The following is a 24,190-nucleotide window of genomic DNA, read 5'->3' as shown; positions in this document are numbered from 1 at the left end:
TGTTAATTAAATAAGACTTTTTACATAATTGTGATTTTATACTTCTGTCAGTTCTCAAAGAATATTGACCCTTAAATATTTAATTATGTTATTATTCCACTTACATTTAAAATTTTGTTGTTTCTGTTTGCTAGGTTTATAGTTAAATGTTAAAATTTGAGTTTTATGGAGGTTTCATTTGTATCCTGAAAAAGAGCGATATTTTTTAAGTAGGGATATTAATGTTGTGAGACTAATGTCAGGTTTGATGAGAGTCAACAAAATGTTGTCTAAATATAAACAAATTTTGTATTCTGTATTATACGCAGTGACTCCTACAATGTTTTCTGATTCTCGGATGGCTTGTGCCAGCGATTCAATAAACAAAACAAATAGCGTTGCGCACATCGCACATCCTTGTCTACAGCCTCGCTTTAGGGAAACAACATCTGATAGATCTCCGTTAATTTTAATTCTTGCTTTAGGTGAACTATACAGGGATTTTAGGCAATTGATTATCTGGCCATTAAAACCGAATAGTTTTAGAGACATGTATAGAAACTCCCATCTCACAGAATCAAATGCTTTTCTGCATCATGCCTGAGGACAACAGATTAAGTGGGCTTCATATGATGTATGATTTTAAATAGTCTTCATATGTTGTCATGCGTTTGTTTCTTGCCAAAATATGACGTCTTGCTTTTCTCTTTTCATTTTAGCTATGATTTTACACCTTTTTACAGGATTGTGGTAGCCATTTATATTAAAACTAATAAAGTTATATTTCTGTCTAGTCATACACTTTTTCTTTTGTTACTTATTTTCTTTATTTTTTTTCACCTTTTTTCCCCTTCCTCTTTTTGGGAAACGTTACTATTACTGAGCAGCTTGAGTGGCTAAAAGAAAAATTATAACATGTTGGTCTATCTAAAACAGAACATAGAGAACATTTGAACATGAACGAAAACGACTTCCAAAGGTGAAGTGCTGATCACTCCTAATCTGAAAGCGGAATCCACTGAAACCAAAGGATTCCCTCTCAATGCGAGTTGTGTCCTCTGATTTAACTCAGAGCAGCTCGCGTGGTAGAGAAACAACAATCTTGCATTGCACAGTGGCGGGGACCAGATTACACTTAGAGTTTAGGAAAGTTGTTGAGAAAAATCGTTAAATTGAATTGACTTTAGCTAGTGCTGTCTCCATTGCGGCGAAATTATTTAAATTGATCTTTGATCCTCCCCTGTTGCTGTCACAAGGTACCCGCATTTTGCCAAGTAGGTTTTGCCATATTTGGTCCAGCTGGATCTTTGCATTTAATCACTTGATTGAAAGTTTCGGCATTAATCACTCCTCTTCCTTTCAGGTCTTTCGAGGCTTCTTGAAGATCTCTGTAAATCACTGGGCCGGGTTGGAAATAAAGCGCACTTGTTACTCTCCTCACTGTCACTCGGTGATAAAACGTCTTCTTCTGAATTAACAAAAGCCTTTCCTCTATTTCTTGACTTTCGTCCCCCCGGCATTATTTCCAGTATCTTTTATACCATTAAAATGGCAGTAAATCTTGAGGCAGATTCAGACCCGCCGGGAGCTCTAGAATTATGTGACCACTCGCTTCTCCTCCATTACCGGAAGCCCCTCGTAGTCATATTTGATGAACAGCTGTCCTTCAATGATCACATTGCAAAGACAACGGGATCATGCCGATATGCCTGTTTTAACATTCGCAAGGTTAGACCCTACCTCACTGAGCATGAGGCACAACTCCTTGTCCAGGCCCTGGTCATCTCAAGGTTGGACTACTGCAATGCTCTCCTTGCTGGTTTTCCTGCAAAGGCTATCAAACTGGTCCAGCAGCATGCCTCGTCTTCCAACAGCCCGAAAGGTCTCATGTGACACCCCTTTTCATCTCTCTCCACTGGCTACCGGTTGAAGCCCGGATCAGATTCAAGTCACTGTTTGCATACAGGACTATCACAGGATCTGCACCGGCATACTTTCACACCCTACTACACTCCTACACCCCATCAAGAACCCTGCGTTCAGCAAACGAGCGGCGCCTTATAATGCCTTCTCAAAAGGGCACTAAATCCACTCATTCTCCTTCACAACTCCTTCCTGGTGGAACATTCTTCCCAATGCGGTCCGGTCAACCACATCTCTCACAACCTTTAAAAAACTTCTTAAAACACACCTCTTCGGCAAATACCTGACAGACAAATGAAAAAAAAAACACTAACCCTCTTCTCTCAACAGGTAGTGGTCTAGTTCTTTTTGTAACTAGTAACTTTGTTTTAGCACCTATTGAGTCAAGTCAAGTCAGCTTTATTTATATAGCGCTTTTTACAATTTTCATTGTTACAAAGCAGCTGTACAAGAAAAAAATGACTATAAGTAAAACATAAAAGGTTATGGAATTCAAAACACAGGTCAAATATCAGACACACAATAAATTCCTATATGCAGTGTTAATTAAATAAGACTACCAAATTCTAGCAGCCCCCCCGGCCAGGCAAAACAGTGCAAAACAGTATGCAAACGGTGGCGAGGAACCCAAAACTCCATTGGAGGAGAAAAAAAACCTCGGAGGGAAACCAGGCCTAACCAGGGGATTCCAGTTCCCCTCTGGCAAAAACTGCAGCCTCTGCACAAGCTCAACAGTGCTTGCACAACAAGGCGAAAATAAAAAAAATTAGATTTAAAATTATCATTAATAATCTAATAGTGGCTGAAGTTTTGTAGGGACGTCACTTCCTTCGTCCAGCATTTGTCAGGTCTAGGAATGGATTGCGCCCTGCCCGCTCCGCTCTTGTAACCTTGGAACAATGAGACAAGACTGGCTGAGAGTAGAGTACTGTTCTGCACTCTTTGATGCAACAAATGCATCAGTTGTTATTGGAAGTGTCCCTGGTTCCGGTTGATCTAACTAGTGCAGCCTAGATCTTTGAAATACATATATTATGATAATCTAGTGTATGCAAGATTAAAAAGATGCGTCTTTAGTCTAGATTTAAACTGACAGAGTGTGTCCGCCTCCCGGACATTGCAGGGAAGACTGTTCCAAAGTTTAGGCGCTAGATAGGAAAAGGATCTGCCGCCTGCACTTGATTTTGAAATTCTAGGTATTACCAACTGACCTGACGCCTGAGAGCGTAGTGCACGTGATGGACTATAATACGTAAGAAGTTCTCTCAAGTAGTGAGGAGCTAAACCATGCAAGGCTTTATAGGTAATAAGCAAGATTTTAAAATTTATGCGATGCTTTATAGGTAACCAGTGCAAGGTTGACAGAACGGGGCTAATATGCTCATACTTTTTTGTACGTGTAAGAACTCGAGCTGCCGCATTTTGGACCAGTTGGAGTTTTTGTAATAGGCCTGCAGGGCAACCACCTAATAGTGCATTACAGTAATCTAGTCTTGATGTCATAAAGGCATGTATAAGCTTTTCTTCGCATCTGATGATGACAGCATATGACGTAATTTAGATATATTTTTAAGATGGAAAAACGCAATCTTACAGGTGTTGGCGACCTGGTTCTCAAATGACAGAGTACTATCGAATATAAAGCCAAGATTCTTAGCTGAAGATGAGGGTTTTATGGAACATCCATCAATAGTTAAGCAGTATTCTTGGTTGTTACGTAGGGCGGTTTTCGGTCCGATAAGTAACACTTCAGTTTTGTCCGAGTTCAGTAATAAAAAATTGCTACTCATCCACTTTTTTATATCGACAATGCATTCCACTATTCGATAGAATTGCTGTGTTTCGTGAGGCTTCGAGGAAATATAAAGTTGCGTATCATCAGCATAGCAGTGAAAGCTTATTCCGTGTCGCTTTATTATATCTCCTAGGGGTAACATGTATAATGCGAAGAGCATAGGCCCTAGTACTGAGCCCTGTGGTACACCGTACTGGACTTGCGATTTGCGTGATACCTCATTGTTTATTTTTACATATTGGAAACGGTCGCATAAATAAGATCTAAGCCATTTCAAAGCTATTTCCTTAATACCGACATCATTTTCAAGTCTATGTAGGAGCATGCTGTGGTCAATGGTGTCGAATGCAGCACTAAGATCTAGCAGCACCAATAAGGAGATACAACCTCGGTCGGACGCCATAAACAGATCATTTGTAACTCTAATCAGAGCAGTCTCTGTACTGTAATGTGCTCTAAATCCAGACTGGAAATCTTCATTAATCTCATTCCTTTGGAGGAAGGAACATATTTGAGTTGAGACTACTTTTTCCAGAACTTTAGATAAGAAAGGTAGATTCGAAATAGGTCTATAGTTAACTAGTTCTCCAGGGTCCAGATGGGGTTTTTTGACAAGGGGCCTTATAACAGCCACCTTATATGCTTTAGGCACATGTCCTAATTTCAGAGATGAGTTAATAATGCTAAGTAGAGGATCTATAATTTCTGGGAGCATCTCTTTCAGAAGATTTGTAGGTATAGGGTCTAGCATGCATGTAGTCGATTTAGATGATCTAATGATTTTCGATAGTTCATCGTGATCTATAGTAGAAAATAAACGTAATTTCTCCTTAGGGGTGCTGTAGTAAGTCGTTTGTTCAGCGGGTTTCGCATCTGGTTGCATAGTTATAATTTTCTCTCAAATATCTTGGATTTTATTTGTAAAATAGTTCATAAAATCATCACTGCTATGCTGGTATACAGCATCAGAAGTCGCTGACGATTTATTTTTGGTTAATTTAGCCACTGTATCAAATAAAAACCTAGGGTTATTTTGGTTTTCTTCTATTAGTGATGAAATGTAGGCGGATCGAGACGTTTTTAGGGCTTTCCTGTATTTTTTTGTACTATCCTTCCAGGCAGTACGAAATACCTCTAATTTAGTCTTTTTAAAGTTGCGCTCCATTTTTCGTGCCGCTTTCTTTAGAGCCTGAGTGTGTTCATTTTTCCACGGTGTCGGTCTGTCATTTTTAATCTTCTTTAAGCGCAAGGGAGCAACTATGTCTAGCGAGTCCGAGAAGGTGGCATTAATATTTTCAATAGTAAAGTCAAGATCTTCAACGTTATTACTCATGCTAGAGATTTGAGACAATTCAGACAAATTATCAAGAATAGTATTGTACTATTGCTCTTTGTATGACATATCGCTTATTGCTCCCCGAACTCTTTGTAAGTCGCTTTGGATAAAAATAAAGACACCACTCCACATTTTAACATTTAATCAGAATTCCTGCATGTATTCTGTCAATTCCAGTCCAGTCTCTCTTGAGTTTTCTAACTTGATCTAAACCAGGTTACCCAACAACAATGTGAAAGAGAAAAAATATTCATTTTTGAACTGATCCAAATATACATTTAAACAAATTAGAATTGTGTTTTTAAACATGAAATAGAGTTTTGCCTTTTTGTAATTTTGACACATTTTGTTACAATTTTTAGGAGAAACAATTTTCACTAGTTTACAGAATGAAATGAAAATGATCATTTTACTTTAACATACCTAGAAATAGTTAATAAACCTAATAATAATTTTGTATAACTTTTGTCTCTTCACTTATACTGCAACCGTTTAGGCAAGGCAAGGCAAGGCAAGTTTATTTGTATAGCACATTTCATACACAATGGCAATTCAAAGTGCTTTACATCGAAGAAATTAAAAATATCCATTTGATAAAACAGTTAAGAAATAAGAAAAATAAAAGTAACCAGTTAAGAATAAAAAATAAAATAACATAGTTTAGAAGAAATAAGAAAAATAAAAATTAACCAGTTAAGAATAAAAATAAAATAAAATATAGTTAAGAATAAATAATAAATAAAATAAAGTACAGCACAAACAGTCGGACGGTCAGAGGCACAGTGGCACATTAATTAAATGCAAAGTTAAACAGATGTGTTTTGAGTCTGGATTTGAATGTGATTACTGTGGGAGCACATCTGATCTCTTCTGGAAGCTGGTTCCAGCTGCAGCTCACATAATAGCTAAATGCAGACTCTCCTTGCTTGGAGAGAACCCTTGGTATTTCTAGCTGATGCGATCCTAATGACCTGAGTGTTCTTATGGGTTTATATTCAATGAGCATATCTGCAATGTATTGAGGTCCTAGGCCATTGAACGATTTATATACCAGTAATAAAACTTTAAAATCTATCCTATATGTAACTGGTAGCCAGTGTAAAGACCTGAGGACTGGTGTGATATGATCATATTTTCTGGTTCTGCTCAGAATCCTTGCCGCAGCGTTCTGTATGAGCTGCATCTGTCTTATGGTCTTTTTGGGAAGGCCAGTAAGGAGTCCATTACAATAATCCACCCTGCTGGTGATGAAAGCATGCACTAGTTTCTCTAAGTCTTGACTGGAAACAAAGCATCTAATTCTTGCAATATTTTTCAGATGATATGTAGTATGCTGATTTAGTATGCTGATTCATAGTATGCTGATTTAGTTATTGCTTTGACATGACTACTGAAGCTAAGGTCTGACTCTAGAGACACACCGAGATTCCTGACTTGATTTTTTGTTGTTTGACCTTTGGAGTGAAGGTACTCGTTCACCTTGAGAACTTCATCTTTATTTCCAAACGCAATGACTTCAGTTTTGTCTTTGTTTAACTGAAGAAAGTTTTGGCACATCCAACTATTTATTTCATCAATGCATTTGAGCAGGAAGTCAATGGGGCTGTAATCGCGATAGGGCTAAGTATATCTGTGTGTCGTCTGCATAGCTGTGGTAAGCAATTTGGTTATTTCTCATTATTTGGCTCATTGGGAGCACTGAGGTCGAGTAGGACCAGCACGGATAATTTGCCTGAATCAGTACTTAAGCGAATGTCGTTTACTATCTTAATGAGTGCTGTCTCTGTGCTGTGATGCGGGCGGAACCCAGATTGAAAATTGTCTGTTTTAAGGTGTTGAACGGTTTCTTCCAAATTTTTGCCATCAATTTCTTCAAAATCAGACATTGTAACTACTTTCTCAGGTTGTGGTGTGATCTGCCCGACCCAAGCGCTACTCAAGGATGTGCTGATCACCTTTCTAATATTATTGATTTTATCAGAGAAGAGAGATGCAAACTCACTGCACTTGCTGTCTGAGAGCATTTCACTGGGAATCTGGCTTGGGGGGTTTGTCAGTCTGTCTACAGTAGCGAAAAGAGTCCGGGTGCTGTTTATAATATTTGAGAAGAAAGTCTGTCTAGCTTTGCCTAGTTCCATATTGAAAGCATGGATGGTGTCTTTGTAGATGTTATAATGGACTACGAGTTTTGTCTTCCGCCACAAGCGCTCTGCTTTTCTGCATTGTCTTTTCATATTTTGCACCGCTGTTGAGTTTCTCCAAGGTGCTTTTTGTCTACCACTCTTCCTGACTTTCACAGGGGCAATATCATCAATTACACTTTTAACCTTCGAGTTAAAAGAATCAAGGAGAGAATCAACAGAGTCAGCAGATATGCTTGGTGTTAAAGATATGGCCTTCATAAATAGTACACTAGTGTTCTCATTTAAGCATCTCTTCTTGACAGACACAGATCTAACTTCAATGGCAGGAGAGATCAATATATCAAAGAAAATACAGAAATGATCAGATAGTGCTACATCCTTAATAACAATAGATGAAATGTTTAGACCCTTACTGATAAGTAAATCTAGAGTGTGTCCACGATTGTGTGTGGGTCCATGTACATGCTGAGTCAGGTCAAATGTTGTCAAACAGTTTTGATTTCTTTTGCCATATTGTTTTCTGCATTATCTATGTGAATGTTAAAATCTCCGGCAATAGAGAAACAGTCAAACTCTGAGGAAATTGTTGATAACAGTTCTATAAAGTCCTCAGCAAAGGATGAAGAGTATTTTGGAGGCCTGTAAATAGTGATTAGTAAAATGCGAGGAGCACCTTTTAACACAATACCCAGATATTCAAAAGACGTGTAATTTCCAAATGATATTTGCTTACATTGATAGACATCTTTAAAAAGAGCAGCTTCTCCCCCACCTCTCCTAACTGATCTGCAGACACTCATAAAAGTAAAGTTAGGAGGGGATGCTTCATTGAGGACTGTCGCACTGCAGCTGTCTTCTAGCCAGGTTTCATTTAGAAACATAAAATCCAGGTTGTATGTGGTTATTAAGTCGTTGACTAGAAGTGATTTGTTTTTAAGTGAGCAGATGTTTAAAAGTGCTAACTTAACAGTCTTGCTTTTTGCCCCATAGCAATCTTGGTTTGACGTGCAATGGGCACCAGATTAGTCTGGTTTGATCTACGACTATTGAAGGCCTTAGACTTTCTGTCGTGTGATAGCACAGCAATAGAAAAAGATACAGGCACACTGGATTCCCGCTTGTTCTGTAAACATTTGATAAAGTTACTGTTATCATAGCGGGGACCCGACACATATCACTTAGAGCTGGTATTAGTTGTTTTTGGTTGACCTCGAGGAGATGGAGGAGGGTGTGGGCCCTGGCGTTGTGGTAGAGGCCGAAGAGCTCTCACAGGAGGAGGGCGAAGGCGAGCTGGGCCTGCAGGCTTTTGTGGCCGTGGGGCTTGTCGTTTTTTGGTCGATATTTGGGGGCTTCCAGCAAGTTTGGTTCCAGCATACACCAGTTTTTCCATTTTCTCTGAGAAGCACAGAAGTGGAGATGCTGGGGAGAGAGATAACGTGTCTGGTGAGAGGGGCTGTATCTCAAGTGTTATCAGAGGCTGTAATACGCTGTCCTGGTTTCCCTGGCTGTTTTCCAGGAAGTCGTCCTTGGGTGCTGAATCTTGGAGCAGTTCTAATATGTCACAGTCTGTCTGTGTTGAGATCGGTGGGCAGGGCTCAGCTGAGATGGTGTCCATGAACTGAGTGGTGTTATCATTGTGTGACGTGTCAGCCGCATGTCCAACCAGGTGCTGAGGTGAAGACATGTGGTCATTCACACTGTGTTCGGGTGTGTGTGTGGCATTCTGGTTGAGTGGATTGGCAGAAGGATGACTGAGGGAGAAGAAGATATTGTCCTTAAGCACTCTTGAACCCAGTTTGTTTAGCTGGTGGCCATTTTGTTGAAACAGTTGCCTCTGACTCCACAAAATATTGAAGTTGTCAATGAAGTTCAATCCTTTTATATTGCAGGTTTTTTGCAGCCATGTATTAAGCCCAAGCAAATGAGAAAACCTGTTTGTTCCTCTTGCTGGGAGTGGTCCACTGATGAATGTTTGAACATTCAGTGTTTTTAGTGTTTCAATGAGTTCATTGAAGTCCTTCTTAAGAAGTTCTGACTGTTCTTTATGAATATCATTTTTCCCCACATGAATGATGAGTCGATTTACAGTCTAATGTTTCATCAGAATGTTCTGAAGTTCCCTGTTTACATCAGAAGTTGTTGCTTGTGGACGGCAGCACGTAGTTGTATCCCTGCTACTAATGTTTCTGATTATGGAATCACCCACTATCAGAGTCCTGGGCTCAGCTGCACTTTGAGCTGAGTGCCGCTGTCTGTTCGACCTTGAGCGCCTGTTAAAAACAGAGTTAGCTGCTGGCTGATTTAGTCTGTGTTCAGACACATTCATAAAATTTGGGGATTCCTCATTGAATAATACTTCAAATCTGTTCTCAAGATGTATGGGCGGTGTTCGGAGACCAGTGTTTGCAATCCTGGTAGCGGTATTTGGGGTAGAGGATGCTACTGCGGCAATATGTGATACTCGTGACAGTCTGATGTCTCGGGTGCCTTTAGGTCTCGCTCCCTGTTTATGCCATCTATTTGTAAGTCGATCGGCTTGTTTCTCTACACTCAGAAAGGCCGGTCGAGGAGTACTAGATTTATGGGACTCACCGGCTGTGTGCTGAGGGCGTCCATGACGGAGCTCTGATTTGTGTTCCGGCTGGATTGGTGGTCCCACAAGTAACTTTGTTTCAAGAACTGCAATCCTTTGTAAAAGTTTGTGGCAGTTTATGCAGCAAGTAGATTCCAGAGAAGGCATTTTCTCTTATCCTTATGAGTGTAGACAGTTGTGTTTTCTCTTCCCCGGAATGTAAGCTTTCAGTTGGAGGCTGGTCAAATAAGATAATTCGGATTTTTGTAGTAATACGTTTGAGCACTGTGCCGAAGTTAAAATTACATTTACATTTACATTTACATTTATTCATTTGGCAGACGCTTTTATCCAAAGCGACTTACAAGTAGTTTTTTATACAGTGGCACATTACTGCAGAGCAATCAGGGGTAAGGTGCCTTGCTCAAGGGCCCTTCAGTCATGACCTGCTGGCACTGAGATTAGAACCGGCAACCTTCTGATCACAAGCCCAACGCTCTAACCATTAGGCCACCGCTGACCACGGGTGATAAAAGGAGATAAAATATAAAAGCTAAGCAGGAGCGTCCGACTGCGACTTGACTCCTCCAATAGATGAATTCCAACTCCCATTTTGAATTTCTGACATAACATAATTTTAAACATTATCAAACAAACATAATTTCAGGAAGATTTATGTAAAAACCTGAATATTTAATCATTAACATTGTTGTTGGATGACTTTGTCTCTCTTTAGGTTGGATTTTGTTGGACTGGAATGGCCACAATACATCTAGAAATGTAGCGGCTGTATATATACAGATGATAAAACTAGAAGTGAGGGAATCAGTACATAATAATAAACAGCAATAATGAACATTGAAACAAAAGGAAACTAGAAATTCATTGAGTTAGTGAAATATTCCCCAGCAGTGAAATACATTTAGTTTAATTCATTGTGTGTCAGTCATTACTAATTTAACGTTTTTGTTCTTTTCACAGATTGTTTACCAAGGGACCCATTCAAAGGCACAGATCCTTTTGCCTCCGATACGCTCTTTGTTGACATATCAGAGGTAAAGTGCTGTCAGGATAGCTTCATCACTGCAGAACAGAGTCTTTCTGAAACTGTGCTCTGCCCTCTCCAGTCCGTTGGTAAAGACAGAGACTACGGTACCTTCAATACTCCGGTCAACCTACCACTAGATGCTCAATCCCGATGTTCCACTGAAAGGCTTGCTCGCCATGTGTCCGTGCCCACTGAAAGTAAAAGTCTGAGGTCTTGCAGTAATACCTGTCCTGAGGTGGGAAGAAACACAAGCCCAGGTCAAACTCTTGATGCAGTGCAAGCAAATGAGTCAGTTGAAGCTGTTAGCCCACAGCTTGATGAAGACCATGTCTATAGTCACAGTTCTTCAGAGTTTGATTCCTTTGAGGGTGACTGCAGTACACTTGCTGCAGTTGAAGAGGAGGAGGACAGGGTCCAGCCGGGATCTCTGTGTGGTCTGCAGAAGATCATCGCAGGCTCCTACACTGACTTTCCTCTCAGTCCATGTGACCCTGATCCAAATCCAAACAACAGAGACATTGACAAGACTTATGGATGTCCGTATATGATCACTGTTGAAAAAAATGCTGATTGCTGTCATTCTGAACTTGAAAATGGTGAGAAGGATCTTCATAATCCAGGTGGCTCATGTGAATTATCACACGATATAAAGAGTGAAACCTCTGACCATTGCTCTGCTTTAGAAGCATATGACTACAAATATGGAGATATGTTCTTTTTCACAGTGCGATTAGACCCTGGTAGCCCTGAGTTACATAATCCCAATCCAGTTTGTCCAGAGTACGATGATGTAAAGAAATGTGGTTCTCTGAATCAGCTGCCTTGGAATGAAAATTCTTTAAGTCCTGAATTCAATGACACAGATGAATTTAAATGTTGTGCCCCAAAGCCTGAAAATTCCAAACAAGTAGAGATGGAGATTGCGACAGACAGTCTTTGTGCTACTGACAGTGAATCGTATGGGAATTCACATATTCCACATTTTACGCTTGATGATCCAAATGCTTGCGAAAGCTTGCTTAATTCCGAGGCTAATGATCCAAATCTAGAAATACACATTCTTGATTCATTGGTCCAGGATACAGAATGTGGTTCACCTTTAAAATCTAAAACTCAAGACCTCATTGCGTCTGCTGACCAGCTTTGTGATTGTGAGAACCTTGAGTCCAGTCATTCACCACTGCATGACTCCCATTGCTGTGAAAGGTTGACCGTTTGCAAATCTGAGCTCCAGTATTTTGACCCATTCAGTCCCATATCCACTGAGTCAGCTGACTGTGTATCTGAATTTGAAGAAACATACACTATCAACTGTCATGATGCTTCGAGACTGGATTCTGGCTACAATGAGGTTGATACGTCTACAGCTGTTTATCAAGACCCGGTTGACAAAAGCAGATATAGTTTCGCTCTTCAAGACACATGTTTGGAAACAAGTAAAGAGAGCAACTGTGAATTCTACAATGCAGATCCATTTAGTCCAAAATCTATTGACACAGGGATATTTGACTCTGAAATTGAGAACTACGAGTCCGATTATGTGATGAGTTACTGTCAATCCTTTAGTCCTCCGCAAGATTACTTAGATGTGAGCCATTCTGATGAGAAGGCAATGTCTTTCTTCAACACTGTATTGTGTGATGTGCTGAGTGATCAAGATCCTGATGATTGCTACACCTTCGGTTCTTTTCCACATAAGAGAGGAAGCAGTAATGATGGCCGTATTAAGGAAATTTTAATGCCTGATTTAAGCCGAGACAAATCTCCAGCTTGTGGAGAAACCAAACCTAGTTCAATGACATCAAACGCTTATTCAAACTCTTTGTGGAAAACCTCTGAACCCGTCCCTGAAATGTGTGACTCAATGAAACATTCTGTCTTTAAATGTATTACAACTGCTGTTGATTCATCTGTGTCCAAACAAACTGAAGATGTCGCAAATCACACTGTCAATGTTACAAAAATGTCTGACCTTGCTGATATTGACTATTTTTGTTCTGAGCTCAGTAAAATGGTGTCCTCACGTTCCTCTGATTCCGTACAGCAAAGTGTAACAGAAATGTTATTTGGCTCTGTTCCAAACACTTCTAGCTTTTATCCCTGGGATTTTAAAAAGGAGCAGAACAATTCTTAGACTTCCCCATGTGCTTTATTTAATGAGTTTTGTCTGTTGGCTACATTAAAATCTGGATTTTCCATTATTGTATCAAGTCACTCCAAAACGCATGAAGTGTTTCGGTGTAAAAGCGTCCTGTGAAACTCTCTGTAGAACTATTACTAATTTACGTTGGTGTTCCCTTTATCCTATTTTTACTAACTGTGTGTTGTAGCCAAATACTCACTGCTGATATGTAGCTAAATAAATAAATATATAACATTTCAATGCTTCTGACTTGTGGAGTCTTGCCTGTCCTTACAAAAGGGTAGTATGGTAAATTTTATTGTGTATTCTTTAGTGAAGTTCAAGCATATTTTAAGTATTCTTTATGGATAGTAATATCAATGGATCAAAGTATTATACTTGAAAGTGCAAAATGTCAATACCCCTAGCGACTAAATTTACCCTTTTTTAAAGTTTATAAAAAGGTACTTTTAAGTGTATTTTAAGTGTAACAGTAGTTAACTTTTGGGTAAACAACTTGTTTTTAATTTGTACTGCAACTATACTGCCATTGAACATGTTGATATACTGATCATTTATTAGCATATAACCTTTAAAACTTTACTCTCAGTTTATCTCAAGTACTCTTGTAAATTGCTTTATTAATTTAACATAATACTTAGAGATTACTATTTAGATATCATTTTTGCATGTGAAAGAATTTAAATATACCTTTAACCTCAACCTAAATATACCTAAAAAAATATAAGGAAAATATAAAGAAACATTGATTTGATCATAAAAATCAATCATATTTTGATTTGATATTCAACAGATTTTTAAGCTAAACAAAAAAAGAAAAGTCTATTATTTCTACAGTATCTTTCTTAATTTTACATTGTTGAAAAGCATCTTTACAGTAAATACCTATTCATGCAAAAAGTAGTGACAGAAGAATAAATCACATGGAAATTTGCCGCAGGGAGACATGGTTTTTATTGTGTAATAAAAATATAAGAGTATATTCCCTGTGTTCTGTTTACTATCATATGTCAAGCACCAGGGGCGGAGCCAGACATTGTAGACATTGGGGCTTAGCCCAAATTAATGGGCATTCCCTATTAATGGCAGCTATATTAAAATGTTTATGTAATTGTTTTTTGTATTATCATTTTGAAACCATAACAAAACAAATGTTCACATTGACATGCTGACATATGCTGAAAGGCTATCAGAAAATTCTGATCATTTTCTCCAATTTAGTGTAATGGCTTTTAGACTCAACTTTTCCATGTCTTGCTGACATTATCTTGCATGACGTACCATACTGTAATGCGTATCTTGATGATTTGGTGTTGTATTCGTTGGATTGGACGGAACACATCTGCTTGGTCAAGATGGTGTTTGAAAGACTTGTTAAAGCAAATTTAACCCTCAATTTGGCAAAGTGTGAATTCGTTAGAGCGACAGTCACTTACCTTGGCAAGGAAGTTGGTCAAGGTTCCTACCACTCGAAGAGAGTTGCGGAGATCCTTAGGTATGTGACTACTATTACAGTTTTTGTAAGAATTTTTCGACCGTTCTGAACCCTCTTACACCGTTGCTTAGTCCGTCTAAACCTTTTGAGTGGTCTACTGAGTGTCAACATGCTCTGGAGTCCGTTAAAAACATATAAACATCAAATAAACATCAACTTAATTACTCGACCATTGAAAAAGAGGCTCTTGCTTTATTGCTCGCATAACAACACTTTGAGGTATATCTCAGTTCTAGTAGTCTTCCTATTGTTGTCTATACGGATCACAATCCGCTCATATTTTTGACTCGTATGTACAACCAGAATCAGCGTTTAATGCGCTGGGCTCTGGCTGTCCTCAATTATAATTTGGAGATTCGACACCTAAGGTAAGAGGTGAACGCCACTTCCTGTTAATTTATCTTTTGATTAGTTTAGGGTAGTGAAGTATACGGCACTTGGCGTTGAAGATTTTGCTTTCCTTGTTTTTCTTTGCTTAGTTAGGTTAAGCGTTTAAACCAAGTTAGAATCTTTTTGTTTTATTATGTTCTTTTCTTTCGATGAGCGGATCAAGCGGAGTCGGCAACCCCCATGTATAACACCCTCTTTTTGGTTCCTTCTTACGGCCATTACGGAAAGGATAACACGGAGACACAGACTGAGTTCACTTGTCGCGTTTACTGGAATATATGAAACGACACCAAATAGCCATTAAATACATCTCTTCGGGTCACATAACATTCTCCTCAGCAGTTTACATGTGACTGATCCACCAGATTAACAATCAATTAATCAGTTTTCGCAAAATCAAGAGCCCAATTTTTGTTGTTTCTCAAACATAGAAAGTATGACAATATAAGAACATTGATGCATCATACCTGGAATATATGAAACGACACCAAATAACCATAGAAGTATTTGTGGTTATTGATCTCTTACAGTCACATAACTGTATTTTGTATTTGCTTATTTCCACATGTATATTTATTTTTGACAGAGATAAAAACAACAAATACCATGTGCTCCCAAACCACTCAGCAGAAAACTCTGTACAAAACAAATTATCCTTCGACTCTTTATTTCAGAATTGAGGTATAAGAGATATAATGCTTTAAAAGAACAATTTTGACCTTAAAAAATAATTAAATAACATTTTACTTCGTTTGACCGGAGTGAATTTCTACACTTACCATTCTCCTCAGCAGTTTATATGTGACTGAGGAGTAAACTGCAGACTCTACTTTAAGTTTACATTAACTGCCTGTGGGGTGTCCCCATATCCCCTTCTTGATGCATTTACCAAATTCGATTAAATGAATATTTTACAAGATGAACAAACTATTTTGGCACAATTCATAACAAACTTCTTTTACCTGTACATTCTCCCCCACTGAATTTGCCAAAAATGTGGTAAACATAAAAACCTACACAAAAAAAAATCTCTGCTCTACTTTCGTTAAACATAAACTGTAATTGCCATTCTTAGCATAATGCTTTTGATCAGTAACAACTGTTCACATAAAGAACTGACAGGAAAAAGTGATGCGCATATCACTCCTCCTTAATCATGAACCAAATGAAGTGACTTTTACATTTCATTTAAGCAATTACACACATTGACATCGTACACTGAATTAAACACTTCAATATTTCAGACTAAGAACTGAAATAGACCATTTACCCAGAGTTTGCTTTCTGCTTGAAGCGTTGATTCATGGAAGAAATAAGGCGATTTACCGGTTTCAACAATCTTCCAAACTTTGACTAACGACATTGTGACCTTGATGTTGATCGTTTCGTACGGAGTTACCATTACAGGCATTACTGTCTTCAGGACTTTCCTGACCGACCAAGTGATCTGGAGAGATCTTTCCAGAAACCACACTTTGCAATGGAACATCAACTACTGCAGTTGGGTGGTGAACATTACCTGACTCAAGAGTCTGCAGTTCCCCCTCAGCTACAACTGGGCAATCACCAGCAGGTAGAGAATCAGCAGAGGATACAGAACAATGATCAGAAACATCATCATATACAGAAAGTAAACACTCGTCCTGTTTTTTTCTTTTAGCACAGCTCCTTATAATTTGCATCGCCTGTTGTTTATCTATTTAAGTTTGGCAAGTGCTTTGTTCCCTGTTCAGTCTTGAGCCTACCCTTTGCATGGAATACCTGAGTTTTTGCTTTTGACACCTTTGTTTTAGTTGGACTGTGTTTTTGCCCTTTGTTTTAATTTAATGGCAAGTAAAGTGAGCCTAACTTACAACAGTTTCAGCCTCCTGGTTCTTTCTTCCTGTGCACGTGGGTCATCAGTGTTCTCGAGGTAGTTAAGTTGTGTTCTCAGCAGGAGGACCCTGGTTCTAGACCCACTTTGGACACTACAGAGCACTTAACTCATTAGTCAAGTCAAGTCAGCTTTATTTATATAGCGCTTTTTACAATTTTCATTGTTACAAAGCAGCTGTACAAGAAAAAATGACTATAAGTAAAACATAAAAGGTTATGGAATTCAAAACACAGGTCAAATATCAGACACACAATAAATTCCTATATGCAGTGTTAATTAAATAAGACTACCAAATTCTAGCAGCCCCCCCGGCCAGGCAAAACAGTGCAAAACAGTATGCAAACGGTGGCGAGGAACCCAAAACTCCATTGGAGGAGAAAAAAAACCTCGGAGGGAAACCAGGCCTAACCAGGGGATTCCAGTTCCCCTCTGGCAAAAACTGCAGCCTCTGCACAAGCTCAACAGTGCTTGCACAACAAGGCGAAAATAAAAAAAAAATTAGATTTAAAATTATCATTAATAATCTAATAGTGGCTGAAGTTTTGTAGGGACGTCACTTCCTTCGTCCAGCATTTGTCAGGTCTAGGAATGGATTGCGCCCTGCCCGCTCCGCTCTTGTAACCTTGGAACAATGAGACAAGACTGGCTGAGAGTAGAGTACTGTTCTGCACTCTTTGATGCAACAAATGCATCAGTTGTTATTGGAAGTGTCCCTGGTTCCGGTTGATCTAACTAGTGCAGCCTAGATCTTTGAAATACATATATTATGATAATCTAGTGTATGCAAGATTAAAAAGATGCGTCTTTAGTCTAGATTTAAACTGACAGAGTGTGTCCGCCTCCCGGACATTGCAGGGAAGACTGTTCCAAAGTTTAGGCGCTAGATAGGAAAAGGATCTGCCGCCTGCACTTGATTTTGAAATTCTAGGTATTACCAACTGACCTGACGCCTGAGAGCGTAGTGCACGTGATGGACTATAATACGTAAGAAGTTCTCTCAAGTAGTGAGGAGCTAAACCATGCAAGGCTTTATAGGTAATAAGCAAGATTTTAAAATTTATGCGATGCTTTATAGGTAACCAGTGCAAGGTTGACAGAACCGGGCTAATATGCTCATACTTTTTTGTACGTGTAAGAACTCGAGCTGCCGCATTTTGGACCAGTTGGAGTTTTTGTAATAGGCCTGCAGGGCAACCACCTAATAGTGCATTACAGTAATCTAGTCTTGATGTCATAAAGGCATGTATAAGCTTCTCCGCATCTGATGATGACAGCATATGACGTAATTTAGATATATTTTTAAGATGGAAAAACGCAATCTTACAGGTTTTGGCGACCTGGTTCTCAAATGACAGAGTACTATCGAATATAAAGCCAAGATTCTTAGCTGAAGATGAGGGTTTTATGGAACATCCATCAATAGTTAAGCAGTATTCTTGGTTGTTACGTAGGGCGGTTTTCGGTCCGATAAGTAACACTTCAGTTTTGTCCGAGTTCAGTAATAAAAAATTGCTACTCATCCACTTTTTTATATCGACAATGCATTCCACTATTCGATGGAATTGCTGTGTTTCGTGAGGCTTCGAGGAAATATAAAGTTGCGTATCATCAGCATAGCAGTGAAAGCTTATTCCGTGTCGCTTTATTATATCTCCTAGGGGTAACATGTATAATGCGAAGAGCATAGGCCCTAGTACTGAGCCCTGTGGTACACCGTACTGGACTTGCGATTTGCGTGATACCTCATTGTTTATTTTTACATATTGGAAACGGTCGCATAAATAAGATCTAAGCCATTTCAAAGCTATTTCCTTAATACCGACATCATTTTCAAGTCTATGTAGGAGCATGCTGTGGTCAATGGTGTCGAATGCAGCACTAAGATCTAGCAGCACCAATAAGGAGATACAACCTCGGTCGGACGCCATAAACAGATCATTTGTAACTCTAATCAGAGCAGTCTCTGTACTGTAATGTGCTCTAAATCCAGACTGGAAATCTTCATTAATCTCATTCCTTTGGAGGAAGGAACATATTTGAGTTGAGACTACTTTTTCCAGAACTTTAGATAAGAAAGGTAGATTCGAAATAGGTCTATAGTTAACTAGTTCTCCAGGGTCCAGATGGGGTTTTTTGACAAGGGGCCTTATAACAGCCACCTTATATGCTTTAGGCACATGTCCTAATGTCAGAGATGAGTTAATAATGCTAAGTAGAGGATCTATAATTTCTGGGAGCATCTCTTTCAGAAGATTTGTAGGTATAGGGTCTAGCATGCATGTAGTCGATTTAGATGATCTAATGATTTTCGATAGTTCATCGTGATCTATAGTAGAAAATAAACGTAATTTCTCCTTAGGGGTGCTGTAGTAAGTCGTTTGTTCAGCGGGTTTCGCATCTGGTTGCATAGTTATAATTTTCTCTCGAATACATTACAGCCCCAAAGCCACCCCTCCACACCGCCAAGCATGTGATGACGTAATGTTGCAGGGTGGAAGGATCACACGACAAGGAGAGCTCAAAATCAAGATTTCCCGAAGGGTGGATTTATTTAAATGTACGTGGTGCTGGGGTGAACACAGCTTTTTCCTCCCGGGTGCTGTGGTGAACACGGTTGGTTCTCCCGGGTACTGTGTTTCTCCCAGGGGCTGTGGCGAACACGGCTTCTTCCTCCCGGGTGCTGTGGTGAACACTGTCCATTCTCCCGGTGGCTGTTTCATCCATGGTACTCCTATACACTGTGCAAGATGCAAGGTGAAATCCCTCAGTTTACATTTACATTTAGTCATTTAGCAGACGCTTTTATCCAAAGCAACTTACAAAGTTTGGGGAGCACTAAGCGACATGTCATACAAAGAGCAATTGTACAATAGGTGCTAATACAAAGTTACTAGTTTAAAAAAAAAAGAACAACAAGAAGAGGGTAAGTGTAAGTTTTTGTAAAGTATTTGCCGAAGATTTGGTTTTAAGTAGTTTTTTGAAGGTTGTGAGAGATGTGGTTGACCAGACCGCAATGGGAAGAATGAGTGTGAAAGGGATTTAGTGCCCTTATGAGAAGGCATTACAAGGCGCCGCTCGTTTGCTGAGTGCAGGGTTCTTCAGCAAACGAGCCAGATTGAAAGCACCAGAATTTCAGGTTCCCAGGAAGAGCTGTATTATTGATTTTCTTGAGACCACTGGCTGTGAGTTGTTCCACTTGTTCAGTGTCTTTAAGGTCTGCGGTATACCACCGTCAAAGGCTTTTGATGGGCTTTACCGTGACCTTTGGTATGGGCTCACACTTTATAGAGAACTTGTAGTTGGTAAGCTGCTCAATAGAAATGCTGCTCGCTCACGGCAGACGAGCTTGGTCTCCCTGACTTCCCTCGACAGTGGAGCAGCTATGGGCTATGTCGGTATCCCAGGTAGAGTGTGCTCTCATGGCACAAGTGCACTTGTGTCCACAGACCACCACCTGGAGACACCGACCAAGGCTCCCTTCCGAAGCTTGTTAGTCCTTGCCATCACTGATATTGAGGGCTTACACTGCGGCGGTTCAAGCTGCCTCCGTCCTTCACACCATGGCCATCCTGCAGATCCAACAGGCTAAGGCGTTGAAGCAGTTAGACAAGGGAAAGCGCGACTCAGTCGTTATACAGGAACCAAGGAATTGGCCAGGAGACCCGGTTTGCCAGGAACCCGCTGAAGTTTAGGGACATTCTCTTACCTCAGCAGAGCCGAGATTGCTCCAGTGCTTCGGGCCGAGGTTGCTACCCTTGTGGAGAAGAGGGCAATAGAGCCCATCCCTCTGGCCGAAATGTCTCAGGGGTGAGAACCCATACTTACTTGTCCCTGAGTAAGGTGGGGGGCTGCGCCCCATCCTGCGTTGTTGAAGCAGAAGCACATCCTGAAGTCCGTCCGACACCAGGATTGGTTTGTGGTTATCAACCTGAAGGACGCATACTTTGTGTCTAGGCGCAGGCACAGGTGGTCCTGTTCGCCACCCTGCACACCTCTTGTTGCTCAGGTCATTAGGATTGCGTCAGCTAGAAATACCAAGGGTTCACTCTAAGCAAGGAGAGTCTGCATTTAGCTATTATGCGAGCCGCAGCTGGAACCAGCTTCCAGAAGAGATCAGATGTGCTCCCACAGTAGTCACATTCAAATCCTATCTGGAAGGTTTGGACTGTCCGTTTCCACCTTCAGAAATGTAGTGCAGAAATGGAATGGTAGGCCGAAACAAATACAGGACAGGCACAGGCGAAGGATGATTAGAATGGTCACAGACAATGGTCAGAACAAGAGGAGGTATGCAGGGCAAAAAAAACACACTGAATTCCATGAGAAGAACTTATTGCCTACTGTTATGGGGCTGCATGGCTAGCACAGATACTGGAAACCTTGTTAAAGCTGAGGGCAACATGAATTCCTCTAAGTATCAGCTGATTCTTGACAAGAATGTTCAAGAGTCGGTCACAAAGTGGAAGTTACGGCGGGTTTGGATTTTCCAGCAGGATCCTAAGCACTGTTCAAAAACCACCAAGGAATTCATGCAGTACAAGGTTCAGGAATGGCCATCCCAGTCCCAAGACCTTAACATCATTGAAAATGTATGGATTGATTTGAAGCAGGCTGTCTGCGCACGGAAGCCAAGAAACCTGACTGAACTGGAGGCGTTTTGTATGTAGGAATGGGCCAAAATACCACCTGCCAGACTTCAGGCGTCTACATGCTGTTATAGCAGCTCTACTAAATACTAATAGAATTATTTCTTTGGGATGCCCAAATTTATGCACATGCCTATTTTTGTTTAAATGCACATAAAAATGTTTCTGTTGGACCAATACAAATGATTTCACTACTGAGATGTTTCTGTTTCCATAAGGTATAATACATGTTAAAATGAAGTTGCAGCTTCAAAAGCTAAGCAAGTGACAAACTTCTGTTCGGATTCAAACTGATTCAGTGATTTTCCTAATGGGTGCCCAAACTTTTGCATACAACTGTATATATATTTTTCTCATTTGCATGTCAAGTATTCACACAAGAGAAGGGTTTTAAGTAGTTTTCTGAAGGTTGTGAGAGATGTGGTTGACCGGACCGAGTTAGGAAGAATGTTCCACCAGGAAGGAATTGTGAAGGAGAATAAGGGGGTATATATATTTATATTATATACATACATACCTATTTTACCAACTGTGATCTCATTATTGTGTTGTTGATGTGACTTGCGCCATATCACATCATGACGAATTCGCTTGAATTCTATATGTTAATCTATCAGGGAATACGGATTTTCATATTTTTCACCTTACGGGGATCACTCGCCTAAAATTGCATAAATTCTATTTATTTTTGGGGGGGTTATGGGGTGCGCAGTCACAGGACACCGACCAAAAGGATCCTTTCTACATTCGCTTCGTCATGCACGCACTTGTTATAAATGCAGAGCGGCTGCATCATTCAGAACATAATTGTCGCATAATAAAATTATCTTTATGTATCCAGAGAGTCTGGAGAAAATAGACGGCAAACTTAAACAGCTGTTTTGGTAATCAAAAAAGCGTGTGGTGTCATATTTTAATTAAATGGGAAGCTGAACCGCGTTTTATAATGTTTACAGAAAATCCAGAGTCTGGAATGACTCTTCAAATGAATATATTATATGCTTAACATTATAATATTATCTATATACAGAGACTTAAATTGGCCATTCCCCGATTGGATTGAAACTTTACAAATGGTCCATCTTGTCACCGTGTAATATAAACACGTTGAAGTCTCTACTGAATGCATACATTTAAATGAACTAAAGCCTCAACATGCTGTATGAATGACGTAGATGCGCCATCTAGTGGCTGTGGGTGGAAATCTCTTAATTTTATCAACATGAACCCATAGGTCCGATAAGAAGTCCGCAAACTCTTTTAGAAAATCAGTGTAGGGACCAGGGGGTCTATACACAGTAGCCAATGTAAAAGAAAGCAATGGTTTTTTACTTTTGTTTGGAAAAATCATGTTTAAAGCAAGCACTTCAAATTATTTAAATTTATGCTCTGTTCTCTGAGTTACAGTAAGAAAGTCTCTAAAGATTGTTGCGACACCACCACCTCAACCAACTGGACGTGGCTCATGCAATTCATAATGCCGAACTTTACGAATTGGTTTTGGTTGTTTATTACAATAAACCTGAATACAATCACGATCAGATTTTTTCTCTGCCTTTTGCCAAAATTATTATAATTTTTTTATTATTCGGGGGACAAATAAGGTCTCTATACATGTGGAAGCAGAAACATAAATAACAGTTGATTGTGAGGAACACAGACTATGGTTCCTGAACTTTTCATACCCTCGTCGGTAGTTAGAAAGCGGCCCCGATACGATTATCCTCGCCGCGGGCGATGTGTTGGGTACTGTCTCGATCAGACTCCTGAAATCCCTCTTCAGGATCTCTGACTGCCGCATCCTGATGTCATTTACCCCTGCATTCCGACTGAAGATCAAATTAGTTATGTAATAATGAGAACAGTGAGTCAAGCAGTAAGCAGGCTGTATGCAGGCTGGTAATACAGAATGATCTACTAAATAATAATGCGTTTAACAATGATTTTTGTATGGGATATACTTAAGGATCAATTTCACCCTCGGCAAGTAACAATTTAAAACACAAATCTTTAAAATTATAACAAGAATAGACGATGTATTAGATTTGAAAGCGACTGCGTTGCCTATTTTAGTGTTATAGCGCCACCTAGTGTCCAAATGCCGTGTTTTTTAGCGTGAACTTATGAGCGAGGGTCTACACACATTATAAAGATATCTCAACTATCACAAAAATGTAGTGTTATGGGCTCCGCCAATTTCAAATTGTTTGCACCCTCTTGCGACCCAATTAATCTTCGTTGGTTTTGTACCGATCAGGTGAAAAACCTAAGACTAGTTTGCAGAAGTATGGTTTTGCATAAAATTCTAATTAGCGGAGATAAATGTTTTGTTTGCCATGAGCCAAGGATTCCTATGATATGAACCACTTGGGTGTGCGGCATGCGGCAGTCAGAGATCCTGAAGAGGGGTTTTGGATTTACGGGCATAAACGTTTTTGGCATTGCGGTAGCCCCCCCATGGGCCAATTTGGTGTCAGCCTTATGGTTTGGACTGCCTGTTCAGTTTTTGCGAGAAAAAAAATAAACATACAATTACAATAGGGTTTCAGTGCTTCGCACTCAAACTCCTAATAAATGTGTCAAACCGATCCGTTTTGTTCTCTTCATAACAAAATATTATAAATGTGAGAAATAAGTTGCAACTAACGATTATTTTTTCGATTAGTTGACTAATCTACCAATTACTTTTCCGATTAATCTCGAGCTTGTTGTTGTTTTACCATATTCATTATTTTGTAAACTTTCCAGTAAAATAATAGGTACAGCTTCTACCGTTAGTATTTTAAACTTTAAATGTTTTATTAAATCATTTTCTAAAAACATAATTCAATTCAGTTTATTCA

General features: G+C 39.6%; 1 protein-coding gene across 1 annotated transcript in view; it reads left to right on the top strand.

Annotated features, from left to right (window-relative positions):
- Positions 1 to 13,188, top strand: part of LOC306891544 (uncharacterized protein) — a 53,483-nt gene extending 40,295 nt beyond the window's left edge. The window contains exon 9 of the mRNA XM_079451904.1: positions 10,731 to 13,188. Coding sequence (XP_079308030.1) covers positions 10,731 to 12,931 — 2,201 coding nt within the window. The 3' untranslated portion in view covers positions 12,932 to 13,188. The remainder of the gene's footprint in view (positions 1 to 10,730) is intronic.
- The last annotated feature ends 11,002 nt before the right edge of the window (positions 13,189 to 24,190 follow it).

The sequence above is a fragment of the Barbatula barbatula genome (assembly GCF_947034865.1).
Source record: "Barbatula barbatula genome assembly, chromosome: 3".
Lineage (NCBI taxonomy): Eukaryota > Metazoa > Chordata > Actinopteri > Cypriniformes > Nemacheilidae > Barbatula > Barbatula barbatula.
This window is presented reverse-complemented; position numbering and strand designations above follow the sequence as displayed.